The 12772-nt window shown below is 49.8% G+C and overlaps 1 protein-coding gene across 3 annotated transcripts in view; it reads right to left on the bottom strand.

Moving 5' to 3' along the window:
• Itga9 (integrin subunit alpha 9) overlaps window positions 1–12772 on the bottom strand; it is a 296388-nt gene that overhangs the window by 48155 nt on the left and 235461 nt on the right. For all 3 annotated transcript variants that reach the window (XM_040739731.1, XM_040739730.1, XM_040739732.1), the window contains 3 exons: window positions 12117–12206; window positions 9486–9594; window positions 4247–4354 (listed from right to left, as the gene is read on the bottom strand). In XM_040739731.1, coding sequence (XP_040595665.1) covers window positions 4247–4354; window positions 9486–9594; window positions 12117–12206 — 307 coding nt within the window. The remainder of the gene's footprint in view (window positions 1–4246; window positions 4355–9485; window positions 9595–12116; window positions 12207–12772) is intronic.

The following is a 12772-nucleotide window of genomic DNA, read 5'->3' as shown; positions in this document are numbered from 1 at the left end:
GTCAGTCTATGGGGGACTTTCAGTCTATGGGGGATTGTCAGTCTATGGGGGACTGTCAGTCTATGGGGGACTGTCAGTCTATGGGGGACTTTCAGTCTATGGGGGACTGTCAGTCTATCTACGGGGGACTTTCAGTCTATGGGGGACTGTCAGTCTATCTACGGGGGACTTTCAGTCTATGGGGGACTGCCAGTCTATGGGGGACTGTCAGTCTATGGGGGACTGTCAGTCTATGGGGGACTGTCAGTCTATGGGGGACTGTCAGTCTATGGGGGACTTTCAGTCTATGGGGGACTTTCAGTCTATGGGGGACTGTCAGTCTATGGGGGACTGTCAGTCTATGGGGGACTTTCAGTCTATGGGGGACTTTCAGTCTATGGGGGACTTTCAGTCTATGGGGGACTGTCAGTCTCTCTATGGGGGACTGTCAGTCTCTCTATGGGGGACTGTCAGTCTCTCTATGGGGGATTGTCAGTCTATCTATGGGGGACTTTCAGTCTATGGAGGATTGTCAGTCTATCTATGGGGGACTGTCAGTCTATGGGGGACTTTCAGTCTATGGGGGACTTTCAGTCTATGGGGGACTATCAGTCTATGGGGGACTGTCAGTCTATGGAGGATTGTCAGTCTATCTATGGGGGACTGTCAGTCTATGGGGGACTTTCAGTCTATGGGGGACTGTCAGTCTATGGGGGACTGTCAGTCTATGGGGGACTTTCAGTCTATGGGGGACTTTCAGTCTATGGGGGACTGTCAGTCTATGGGGGACTGTCAGTCTATGGGGGACTTTCAGTCTATGGGGGATTGTCAGTCTATGGGGGACTGTCAGTCTATGGGGGACTGTCAGTCTATGGGGGACTTTCAGTCTATGGGGGACTGTCAGTCTATCTACGGGGGACTTTCAGTCTATGGGGGACTGTCAGTCTATGGGGGACTGTCAGTCTATGGGGGACTGTCAGTCTCTCTATGGGGGACTGTCAGTCTCTCTATGGGGGATTGTCAGTCTATCTATGGGGGACTTTCAGTCTATGGAGGATTGTCAGTCTATCTATGGGGGACTGTTAGTCTATGGGGGACTTTCAGTCTATGGGGGACTTTCAGTCTATGGGGGACTGTCAGTCTATGGGGGACTGTCAGTCTATGGGGGACTATCAGTCTATCTATGGGGGACTTTCAGTCTATGGGGGACTGTCAGTCTATGGGGGACTGTCAGTCTATGGGGGACTTTCAGTCTATGGGGGACTGTCAGTCTCTCTATGGGGGACTGTCAGTCTCTCTATGGGGGACTGTCAGTCTCTCTATGGGGGACTTTCAGTCTATGGGGGATTGTCAGTCTATCTATGGGGGACTGTCATTAGTAATTGACATAAGAGAGCCCGGCCCACAGTGAGTGGCACCATTCCATGGAACAGTGGAATGCTAAGTATGAACCTGGGAGCGAGCCAGCCCGCAGTGTTCCTCCATGGTCTCTATTTAAAGGTCCTTGCTTGACTTCCTGTCCCGATGCCCCCCGGTGATGGGCTGTGACCTGGAAGTGTGAGCCAAACCAACCCTTTCTTTACCCAAGTAGCTTTTGGTCAGAGTGTTTCATCACAGCAACAGAAAGGAAGCTAGGACAGTACCCAAGTCCCCTGAGTGAAATCCCAATTCCATTCCACATCCCAGAAGGGTGTGGAGGATGCCATGCCCTTAGCCAGTCACACCCCACCCAGTGACCTGAGACCATGTAGCCAGTCACACCCCACCCAGTGATCTGAGTGGTGTCAGGTCACTAGAGCAAGAGGTGAATGGGACCAGGCTCTGCCTTCACTTCCAGAAAACATGGGCCCTAAGACCAAGGGTGAGCTTCAGGCTTTGAGACAAGTGTCTGGGATCCTTGCCCATCTCTGCAGCGTACCAATACTACTCATGTGACGGATTCCGGTCCCCTCGTCACTCGGTCATCCAGTGAGGACTCTCCATAGGAACACAGTGCCTCAACACTTGCTGTCTGGGAATCTGCTTTCCCCTCTCCTGCTCATGTTCATGGCCGGTCATCCACCGGAGTTAGCCTCTGGGAATTCTGTGAGTGACCACACCCTAAATACTGTTTCGACAAACCTAAGGGTTTGGTTCTGACGACTCAAAACCTCGAATGTATCCAGCCCCTCTTGGGAGTTTCAGGGTCACCGGTCCCACTCACAGACAAGCCACTCTAAAAACCCCTGGGGAAAACCTCACGCGTCTCTGTGGACGGCAGACCAGTAAAGAGGACAAAGAGTACACATGGCTCTGAGATGCCTTCACATCCAAGTGACTCGGTGCTCTGATTTGGCCCGTAGGTACTTCTGCTCACCGCGTGGGGTTTGCGTGTCATTGTAACACTGTAGACGCTCATGTGAGCAGCCCTTACAGAACTCTGTGCCACATGAGAACACCATTCTTCCAGATACTGGGGACAAGACAGGGCACTGGTTGCTATGTTAGTGACAATTCAGGAGAGGGGTGGGGGATGCTTTGCATGTTTAAGGCCCTGGTTCAATTCTCAACACTAAAAATAAAAAGCAAGAAGACTGTGTACTTTGCCCAGCTCAAGCTAAGGTCAGGTAGTGTCACCCATCAGTACACAACAGCTGGGGACTGTCTTCTGCCAGTTTGGCAGGTCCCACAGACAAGGACACAGCGCAGGACACACATGGACTAATATGAGGCAAACAGGCAGCTCAGCAGGCAGCCCAGGGGCCGGGGCTGGCTCCACACTTAACTCTCACATGGCTTTAGTCTCAGGCCCATGTGACCCAAGGGGATGCCAAGGCCAGAAACCATGACTGCATCGCACAAGGCTTCCCAAACCTCCACCCTGTGGGCAGTGTCCTTTCAACTCTAGGTCTAAACGTGTCACAGGCCTGCCCTGCTTTACAAACCATGTATGGAGATAGCATCTCTCTGGCTGGTGGCCTGTCCCTCCCATGCTTTCCTGACCCCCCTCAACCCAGCCGGAATATGCTTTCCTGTGTGGTAACTCCCTTAGGTTCTGTGCCTGCATCCTTCCCAGGGACTCAAAGAGAAGTGGTTGCCTCATTTTCCATTGCCCAGGAGATTAAACCATCTCTTTAACAACCGAAAGTCAAGTCACTGGGCACAGGGTTCTGTTGAGCTTGTTTTCAGTACACCCCCTGAACTGGCTTATAGGGCTAGTAACTGCTTTAGAAGGTGGACTTGCACTCAGGGCCCACAGATACTCTCTGAGCACTTTTATCATAGTCTGAGCACTGCACTAGGTCCCAGAGAGTTAGAGTGCGGGTCATACACACACACAGATCCCCACCCTGTGTTAAAGGGAACAGGCTCGAGGAGCTTAAGTGGCATAATAAGAAAACAGATGTCAGCTTGATGACAAGGCAGAATGTGAGCAGGGAAGAGGGATGAGGAGGGTGAAGAGAGAGGCTGCAGGAGAGCCAAGGTGATCAGGAGATGTCTGGTGTACCTCAGGGAGGAGGCCGTGTGGCTATCTGGGGGAAGGCCATCCCAGTGGAAGGAAGGTGCAGGCTGAATTCTGGAGGTGGGAGATCATCTGCAACCGGCAAGGAGGCTGGAGTAGAGGAGCCTGGGCAGGAGGAGGTGGGGACCAGTGACAGGCGATAGAGCCTGGGGGACAGCAGAGCTTCTAGAAGAAGCTACGGGGAGGTTTTACACAGAGGTGTGTCAGTCCCTAACCAAGGACGGACTGTAGGAGACCAGGGCAGAGACAGGGACACTAGCGAGGGGACCACTACTACAACCTGTGGTGACAGCAGCGTTTAGCCCAGGGCTTCGGAAGCAAAGGCGCAAACAGTGCTAACACTGGGGTTTTTATGAAGGGGCACGTGTTAGGTTTGCCCACATGCTGGATTCGAAGTCCATGAGAAAAGGAGTTTAGGATGACCCGAGGCTTTTGACCCCCAGCTCTGGAGGATGGAGTGGCTGCTTGCTGAGATTATTGCAGCAGGCGGGAAAGAAGCTAAGGTGTGAAGGCGGTCTGCTCTCTCTAAAAGTCACACTTGCATTTAATCTCCCGTGCTTAATGTGACAATGGTGCTTAAAGGTGGGGCCTTTGGTGGGTGACTGGGGTTAAACGAAATCACCAGAACGCAGGTTCCGTGACTGAATACCGGTGCCTACAGTTAGACTTCCTGAGCCTTGTGAGTAGATGCCAGGGTGTGGAACACAAATGTCAAGCAGGCAGCTCAAAGCTGAAACCAATGTAGGACACAAATGGAGGACTCACCACCATGTCCTGGACCTGAAACATCTCTGCACCACCAGGTGACAGCCGGCTGGGGAAGGAGATGCTGACAGATGCCCCAGGAAGGGTGCTCGGACCCGTGTTGTAGACCTGTGGGTTGGAGTACACAGCAAGTGTCAGTAAGACAACGGTCCTTCATGTCATGTCATGTCATGTCATGCCTCTTTGCCCTAAGGGCTCTGAACCAAACACAGAAACATTACGGCTTGGGTCTAAGATGTGACTTTATTTTTTAAGATATGCTTTGAATTGAAATAGAACTACATCATTTGGACATAACTTTAATTGAAATTAAATGCTAAATAATTGGGGATGTCTAACAAATTGAGCATTTCCTTATCCTCTTCTTGTTAAAAATACATATTTAACTTTACATACCTAGAAATTTATTCACAGAGGATAATTGGTGGGAACTCAGATATTACAAAAAAGAAATGTTCAGGGTTTCTTACACTCTAGAATGACATCAGGACTATCTTGGGGGCTTGCTCAAACACAGATGGGTGGTTTATGGATAGTCACAACCAGAGTTTCTGATGCGGTTGGTCTGAGTGATGGTACACCTACATTTCCCAGGAGATTACACACCAGGAGTAATCTCTGAGGTCCAGTGACCTGGTCCAAACTCTTTTTCCTTTCAGCCTGAGATAATGATGACCTTCAGTGATCTCGAGGCTGTTCCTAAATGAAGTGATCTGATTCCCACAAAGGGTCAGGACATGTGCTGTCCGGGTCATTCTGCTGACATAGTTTGGTGGCATCTGTGTATCTCAGTGTCTGACCCTGCCAAACTTGATCCCCTTCCCTCCTCTACCATCTTCATCCTCATCTTCATCTTCATCTCAAAGCCAAGCAAGGAGGGGAAAGAAAGAGCCACAAAGAGACCAACAAGGGTGAGGTGATAAGGACTGCAAATTAAACCCAGAGCAGAAACAGAGTATGAGGAGGAATTTACAAAATGGGTACATTTACAAGAAGGGTTAATGGTTGCCCAGGTGAGAGAGATAACTTATTACTCATTGTAACCACCACAAGTGGCGCTGGAACTCACAGGCTGTAACAGAGTAACCAAGACTGAACTGTAGAGTTTCTTCTGACACCTTTACTGAATGTCTGGACCCACTGTTGTGATCAAGAGAAGACTCCTTCCGTAAGACTGTCACAACTGACAATGTACCCGGCTACCCAAAAGCTCTGATGGGTGGGTTTTTTGCACCATTTGATAAAACTGTGAATGCAGAGGAAATGTTCCCCCGAGGAAATTAAAAGTGCTACCCCAGTGAACACATGACTAACTAATCAAGCAGGCTGTGAGCAGAGATGTACTTTGGAGGTGTGTTTCGAGACCCATGTTTGTTTTGGGAAAGGACTTCCCTAAGAAAGCTCAGTTCTGCCTTCAGACTCACCATGTGGGTCAACCTGTCCCTGAGTTCACAATCCTCCTGTCACTGTCTCCCAAAGGCTAGGACTGCAGGCATGCACTGCCACACTAAGCTACAATTTTAACTTGTCAGCTACAAAAAAGATGAGAACGAGGTGAGTGGGAGAGAGACAAAGGCACGAAACCTTGCCTGGCAGCCTGGGAATGTGAAGCTCAGCATATCCCTGAAGCCGAGACCACAGAGGTAGAACCAACAAAGAACAAACCTGCCCCAGACTGTGCATTCACACATGGAAGGAGGGAGGGATGGATGGAGGGAGGGAGGGAGGGAGGGAGGGAGGGTGGGAGGCAGGGAGCTCTATCTGTAGCCAGCTTGCCCTTAGGCAGCCAGATCTTTAGGTCTTTTTCACAGCTCTGCTTCAGTGGACAGATTTTTTTTTAAAGGTTGTCAGCGTTGATTCCCAAAGAACAACATTTACAACAGCAGCCCTCAAACACAAGAAAAGGAAAGAGTACCCAGCCACAACAGAAACAACTCACTTCAAGAAAAAAGCAAGAGCTCGGAATTGCAGAGACCCCTCCTGCCAAGCCTGGGACTCCCAACTGAGAGCTTGGAGGGGTGGGGGTAGGGAAGGGGTCTCTGCTCACGGGGTTTTACTTATCAAAGGTAGCCTGTATCGTCAGACTCACCTTTACTATTATCTTCCTAGAACTTAGGAGGCAGAAGCAGGAAAGTTACCAGTTCTAGGATAACTTGGGTCACACAGTTGATCTGGTCTCAAAAACAACAAAGTAGCCAGGTGGGGTGCACGCCTTTAACCCCCCACTCGCAAGGAAGAGGCAGGAGGATCTCTGTGAGTTCTGGGCTAGACAGGGCTACACAGTGAGATTCTGTGTAGAAAACCAAAACCAATGAACCGAAGCAACAGAAGCTTGCTGTGCCAACACCTCAACACCTGTGTTTGTATAAAGGCTTGTGCGTGATATCTGCAATATATTTCCTCATAATTCTTCAGGTGAGGGAAGCATTTGGACTCCTGATGGGAAAGTCGAAGCAAATGAAGTCAAACCAAACCACAAACCAATCACTATTAACAGTCGATGAACTTCTGTCTCTGTCAGGAAAACTACCCACAAAGTATCAAAAGCCACCCAGAAAGAATTTCTGCTTTCTCCCAGCTACATCTGCAGTGGAGCCTTTTAGCTGCTATGTATCTTGTTGAATGAGAGACATACTAATAAAAGACACAGAAAGACCCCTCCTTGGGGCAGCCTTGCTTCTGCTTCAGGAGTGATACTGCTGGAACAAGGAAACACTCAAGAGATTTCTGTATATTCCTTCCCTCTCTCCACACCAGCCCCCACTCCTGGTCATTATCACTACCAATCTGAGTGACAGGCAACTGTGATCACAATGGTTGTACCAGAAAAACGAGTCAGTAGATAAGGCTCCAGGAAGGCTTTGCTAACGTGGGAAGGTCTCTTTCCAATCCACAGCTCACTGACCACTCTCTGACCCAGCCCACTGCCTCGAACTTGTATTGACAGCTGATGCTTCCTCAGGCCCTAGCTTATAGCCCACCAGTGTTTTATCTAATGCCATGTCAACCATTCATTCTCCAGGGCCACAGTCTTCAGCTGGGTTCTTCTCTTTAGGTCACATGTGAAATAAGCTATGTTCCTAGGCACCAAACTTTAAGTTCCCTTTAAAAATACCTTCAGAGAGCCAACTGGAAGAATAAGTGGCATGCCCTTATAATCTGTCCGTCTGTCCATCTGTCCATCCATCCATCCATCCATCCATCCATCCATCCACCCAACCGTCCGTCCATCCATCCATCCATCCATCCATCCATCCATCCATCCATCCATCCACCCACCCATCCATCCATCCATCCACCCATCCATCCATGTATCTACCCACCCACCTACCCATCTATCCATCCATCTACCCATCCATCCATGCATCCACCCACCTGTCTGTCCATCCATCCATCCATCCATCCATCCATCCATCCATCCATCCATCCATCGTCCCATCCATCAATCCTTTTCTTCTATCCTCTAAATGGGCACTAATTCAATATCTGCTATAAATCTGGTATTTTATGTAGCTAGCATTCCTCTTGCCTTTTTCAGTCTTCAGGTTTTTTTTTTTATGACACTGTCTGGGTCAGCTGAATCTTTCTAAAAAATTGTCTTGTCTGCATCCTGTATTTCAAGAGAGAAGGGATGTAAATCAGGAAAATAAATCTACCTGGTGTTTGCTTCCTATCCAGCTGAGGGGCGCAAAGGGGAATACTGAACGGGCTCTGAGAGGTGCTTCTGGAACGTGGAGGCGCAGTCACAGCTGTCACTCTACAGTCTCCACAGTGAACCCTGAACTCTCTTTCCTGGTCTCCTCCATAAATCAAGGGCAGGGGTGACAGCTGGGCTTAGCTAGTCAAGGACGCCTCCCCTCTAAGCTGGAAACATGTGTTATCCATCTTGGTTTTGGGGTCCTCCTGGCCCAGAGGACACTCGAGGTGGAGTAAGATTATTGCTTGTAAACCTCCAAATGCTTTGGCTTCATCCTGGGGGCCCTCACCATGTCATTATTTGTTATCCCTATGTCCACTTAGGAGGAACCACAGACAAGGACAATCGTTATTTGGTCATGGTTAGTGACTATCACACAGGGAGACCATCCTCTCCATGCAGGAGGATGGGCAGGCAGGGGAAAGTGCTGGGAGGCAGAACCCAGGACTGTGAGACGTTCACTCAACAAGAGGGGTCATTGCTTCTTGAGTTTTCCAGTTAATGCCTGGCCAGTCCTAGCCCAGGCTTGCCTCCCCTAGCTCTGGGACCATGCTGCACATCCAAATTTCCTTGTACTTGCAGCAAACTAGGCCTCACAGATCAAATCTGGCCCAGTGCCTACTCTTGTACACTGTACAGGCTAAGGACAATTACATCATGACATTTTTGGGGGGAAAAATCAGAGTAACATTCCATGGCATATAAAAGATGCATGCAAAGTAAATCTCCATGCATAACTGAAGCATCGACATCTTTCCCTGTGACTACCTTCTCGACACCCTCCACAGCTCAACAGGGGTCACCCAGGCTGTGCAGCCTACAGGGCCTCTTTCAGAAAAAGCCTGCAACCTCCGAGAGAAGGACCAGCGGCCTTCTAATGTCTGCAGACCACAGACCAAGTAGACCTGTGGAGCTGCTGCTTAGGAAACCGGGTCAGCCCAGGCCCTCCGTGGGATCGGCCCACTTCCCAAGGTGCATGGGCTCACAGGGTCTGCTCTCAGAAAACAACTTCTGGAAGGCTGGTCCCCATGGGAGGAGACGTCAGCTGAGCCACCGTGAGAGTCGTAGAGGAAAGGGAGTCCCTGGAGGCTCTCCCAAAGCTCTTAAGGTGGGGGACTACGGCAAGTACAAGCCTGGCAAAGTTCTTGTTCCCTGGCAGTGGTTCTCAACCTGTGGGCTGCAATCCCCACGGGGATCACATCTCGGATACCCTGCATATCAGATATTTACATTACAAGTCATAACAGCAGCAAAATCGCAGTTATGAGGCGGCAATGAAATCATTTTATGGTTGGGGGTCACCGCAACACACAGAACTGTATTAAAGGGTGGCAGCGTTAGGGAGGTTGAGAACCACTGCTCTTCGGCGTGGCTGTTCTAAGCCCTGGAGAGCACAGAGGTCCGCAGGTTTGCAGTTCTCTCTCTCTCAATATCTCCGTCCCCCCAACACCCCATACCAGAAAAAGACTGCAACAGTTCCTTCCAGAAAGAAAATAAGAGAAAAGCTGGCCCGTCACCAGGGACGTGTCCGTGGGTGGTTACCTGGAGAGTGATGTTGAGGGGTTGGAAATGACACTCCTGGTCATCCAGCTGAAGGAAGTTGGATGCATCCACAGACTCACCATACACAAAGGACGTTGGGGACACAATTCTGAAAGAGGAAAACATGAACTCTGTCATTCCACCCGAGGTCAGGCCCTTAGGTCACTGCTGGGTCGAGAACTCAAATATCACCTCTCTCCCACGCATTTTCTTCCTTGCTGGGTGGGTCACTTCTCTCTCCTGTAAGTAGACACAGCTGGCCCATGGCTTCCTAATGGACGTTTCTTAGGCCACGCTAATAAAGCCACCTAAACATTATATGCTGAGACTATACTTCTTCGTATATATGTACCTCCTTGTTCTCTTGCATGAACACATAGTTAGAGAGGTCAGAGTTCAACATTGAGTGTCCTCCTTCTCTGTCCATCTTATTTTCTGAGACAGAGACTCTCACTGAACGATCTGCGTGTGCTGGGGTTATGGCCATCCCTGGGTTCTTACATGGGTGTGGGGGATCCGAACTTGGATCCTCATGCTTTCATTTTGCAACCACTTCACTGACTGAGCCACCTCCCCAGACACCCTCCCGCTTATGTTCCTAAAACGGGTTTTAAAAATCAAAAGGTACAGAAACAAAACAAAACAAAACAAAATCACACATTCTGTTTGTCATTTCAAAGGAATTTCTGTGGTGCACACTGATAAGAAGCTTTTGAGAAATGAATGTAAGCTATGCATCTGGCAACCAAAACTGTAACAAGTTTATTTTAAGCACCATTTGTATTTATCAGGCTTCCATGCTTATTAGAAAATTGGGTATTTTGGGGGTTTGCAAGATAGCTGAGGAGGTAAAGGAGCTTGCCACAAAGCCCGGTGACCTGAGTTCGGTCCCTGGAACCCACATGGTGGAAGGAGAGGCCTAGACTCCCCTGAGTTGTCCTCCGACTTCCACATGTACCATGGTGCCCGTGCCTGCACACATATATACACAATCAATAAATGTGCTAAAACGTTAAAAAGAAATAGGTACTTCAAAGGGGGAATAAATTCAATGGTGGCATGACCTCATACATTTTAGATCATGGTCTTCTAAGAGGTGACTTCTCTTGGTGATGATACTTTCCCCATTGCCCACGTGAATAAACAGTCCCACCACACAACAGAGGTCAGACTGATGCCCCCTAACAGTGGATTCTAGGTGCTCAAAGCCTCTCAGCACAACCGTGTGAGAGGACTTGTGAGACTTGTCCCCACCCTCTGTTCCCGTGGCAAATACTTTATGTACTAATAGTGTGAGTTCCAACCACTGCCAAAAGGCAAGAAACGGTTCGCTTAAACTCACTCTACTCCCCATCCCTGGAAAGACCAGAGCTTGACTCATCGGTTTGACTGACGGTTTCATGGGGGGCTGTTAATACCTCATAGCCAGGTCTCCTAAGGCCTTGACAACATGATGGAGAGAGTGTGTGTGTGTGTGCGCGAGCGCGCGAGATGTTTGTAACCTCATCCCCAAGGACAAGGTCTGGTTCTGGGCATTTTGTACTATCCCTTAGACAGGTTGGGTAAATAAACCACATGGTTAAAGACAGAGCTGTGAACACAGGCAACATGTGCCATTTTGCAAATACGCCCGGCCAGGGCCTCATGTCTAAGGATATACTATGAAACGCCAAGCAGGAAGGCAGGGCTCATTGCTCGGCCGGCTCCAGCAGAGTCCAGCTACTGCAGGCACGGCCCCTCCCTCCATGGAGCAGCGTCTCCCTTCTGGTCCAAGGCTTAGATCCAGAAGCACTGAAAACTGAGACGTGAGAACCTGAACTTTCAGGAAGTTCAGCTTGCGTTTGGGTTAAGGATTCATTGAGTTCCCATTTGATCTAAACTGATTGTGTGACCCCCCTCTCCCGCCCCCACTTCTCTGCTATCAGAGAAGTATGTAACCTCTTTGCAGAAGCCAGAGACAGGAACCGGGTTCGCATTTTTCTAAGCTTGAGTTCTGGCTGGAAGCTGACTCGAGTCACTTCATGACCCCACAGCCCACAGCCAAGAGCCCTGCTTTCCAACAAAACCAGTGGCGCTGACTGGCCGTGGATGTCACCTAGACTGGTTGGCTTTGCTTTAGTGATGGCTGCCTTGTCCATCCCAGACCACCACAGGTATGAGGCAGAGCCGTTTCTGGCTGTGCTCAAGGAGGTAACAGAAATACGAGAAGCCAGAACTGACAATGGAGCTGATCACAAGGGCAGCCTTCCTTCCCGTGAGCCGGGGTTTGAGGAGACCTGACTGCAACCTCTGGGCCTTGCAGCTTTTGGCTGATGCCTTGATCCCATAACCTGACACTAGACAGCATTCTGGAGTGACTGTGTGCGTCAGGGGTGGGGTGCGCCAGGAATGGGTACACACAAAGATACACAGAATGTTCCCAGAAATTGTGGGCTCTAAACTGCTCATCTCACACGTGTCTGGGTAGCTGGGGCTGACCAAGTAAAAAACAGATGGGAGGTGGGTATGGGTCATGGCAGGTGAAGTTTCTTCCTGCTTTCCAGGGCTGGCAGGCAGGGAGGTGGCAGAGTCACACGCAAATTGGAAGCGGCATGACCTTGTGTGCTGGGCGCCCCGTGTCCTGATGCTTACCCAGTGATGGACGTGTCCACTTCGTGCACCAGCGGCACGGTCAGAGTGAGAGCGTTGTCGTGCAGGGCCTCGGAGCGCTCCACGTTTCCACTGTGTGGGAAGGGAAGAATGAAGGGACGGCGTGGTCAACGCAAGCCACTTAGCAGTCGGCTTGCCTGCCCCGTGCTACACACCAACCTTTACATCCTATAGACTCACTTCGTTTGTCCCCATTCTGTCTGTGGTGGAATCCCCCCCCCTTCGGAGGCATGTACAACAATGTGGGGTAGGCAGTACACGTGGGAGTCACTGAGGGAAGTCAAGGCAGGGACTTAAAACACCACATTCATAATTTTTTTTTGGGTTTTTTCGAGACAGGGTTTCTCTGTATTGTTTTGGAGACTGTTGGTCCAGCCTGGCCTCAAACTCACAGAGATCCGCCTGCCTCTGCCTCCCGAGTGCTGGGATTAAAGGCGTGCGCTACCACCGCCCGGTCACCACTTTCATAATTAAGAGCAGAAAGATGAGTGCACTCACACAGTCTTCTCCAGTCTTTTTTTTTTTGAAGATTTATTTATTTATTATGAATAATCCTGCCTCCATGTCTGTCTGCAGGCCAGAAGAGGGCGCCAGATCTCATTATGGATGGCTGTGAGCCACCATGTGGTTGCTGGGAA

This window comes from Mesocricetus auratus, unplaced genomic scaffold, assembly GCF_017639785.1.
Source record: "Mesocricetus auratus isolate SY011 unplaced genomic scaffold, BCM_Maur_2.0 Super-Scaffold_100691, whole genome shotgun sequence".
Lineage (NCBI taxonomy): Eukaryota > Metazoa > Chordata > Mammalia > Rodentia > Cricetidae > Mesocricetus > Mesocricetus auratus.
The sequence above is the reverse complement of the archived record's forward strand: the minus strand, read 5'-3'. Positions and strand labels throughout refer to the sequence as shown.